At 39.7% G+C, this 1,180-nt stretch overlaps 1 protein-coding gene across 1 annotated transcript in view; it reads left to right on the top strand.

Annotated features, from left to right (window-relative positions):
• UNC79 (unc-79 homolog, NALCN channel complex subunit) overlaps positions 1-1,180 on the top strand; it is a 97,616-nt gene that overhangs the window by 36,736 nt on the left and 59,700 nt on the right. The window contains exon 16 of the mRNA XM_072427677.1: positions 957-1,154. Coding sequence (XP_072283778.1) covers positions 957-1,154 — 198 coding nt within the window. The remainder of the gene's footprint in view (positions 1-956; positions 1,155-1,180) is intronic.

The raw sequence follows: 1,180 nt of genomic DNA, 5'->3' as shown, positions 1-1,180 counted from the left end.
GAACCAAATGAAATGTGTGTATCCTGACTCCACCATGACACCTGCATATCATGACGGTACCCTGTTCCCTATCATATCACATATCAGAGCAGCTGTGTGGAGCGAAACAATCTTCTAGACATTTCTTTGGCTTTGACTTGTCATAGGGAGGCTGAGGGTGCCACTCAGGTTTGGTGAGTGCTTGGCAGGCTGATGTTGGAGAGATAGGGATTTATGTACAGGAGATCCTCCAATGTGTGACGTTGTGCATTATGGGTGGACACATGGCATCCTCCTATACAGTGCAGGATTGCTGATCCTGTATTGTACATAGGGTTACCAATGGGAATGGTCATCCACATTCCAGAGTGTTGGGAGAACCCTAGTCACTCAACTTCATTATTCTCCACATACCTAACAGCATGCCACAATATTCTAAGATTATTTTACATGTGTAGATTATTATAAAATTATACTCCTACCTTACAACCAAGAGTCCAAACAAAATTTATATTACAATACAACTCATTATGATATACTATATTCCAACGCATTTCAGGGGCTTTCAGGTCCTCCCCATATTTATTGGAGGAGCAGGGTAAAAAAGAACTCACTGGGGTCTATAAAGCAATGAATCTGATATTTCATGAAATTTTCCCTGTTGGAGAATCAGTTACTGCCATTGAAACACATGGACCTGGAAGATTCTCTACCAGGGAATGTTTTGGTGAATATCAGATTCACTGCTATAAATAGACCACATTGTGAAAAACGGCTTTATGCGCACAATATTTTATGTGGATAGGAAACTGTTTGATGTGTCCCAAGACTACAGAATACCTCCCTCCCTATTTCTATAAATTGTGGGGGTTTGTAATCTGCAGAGAGAACTGAGCAGGGCAAATAATGTTTAAGATAACAAACAAATGTAACACATTTTCACTTGTGTATTTACCAGACCAAAAAGAAGCCAATAGGAAGAGTTCATTGTTTTATACATACCTTTTTTATTTTACGTCTGCACTGATAACATTGTGTATTTTGTTCACAGTAAAATGTTTGATATTGAGCTGTGTCCGCTGCCTTTCTCGATGGAAGAAATGTTTGGATTTATTAGCTGCAGATTCACCGGCTATCCATCTTCTGTCCAGGAACAAGCTTTATTATGGCTGCATGTGAGTGTTCTGTTGCAGCTCTGTTG

Source organism: Pyxicephalus adspersus, chromosome 12 (genome assembly GCF_032062135.1).
Source record: "Pyxicephalus adspersus chromosome 12, UCB_Pads_2.0, whole genome shotgun sequence".
NCBI lineage: Eukaryota > Metazoa > Chordata > Amphibia > Anura > Pyxicephalidae > Pyxicephalus > Pyxicephalus adspersus.
This window is presented reverse-complemented; position numbering and strand designations above follow the sequence as displayed.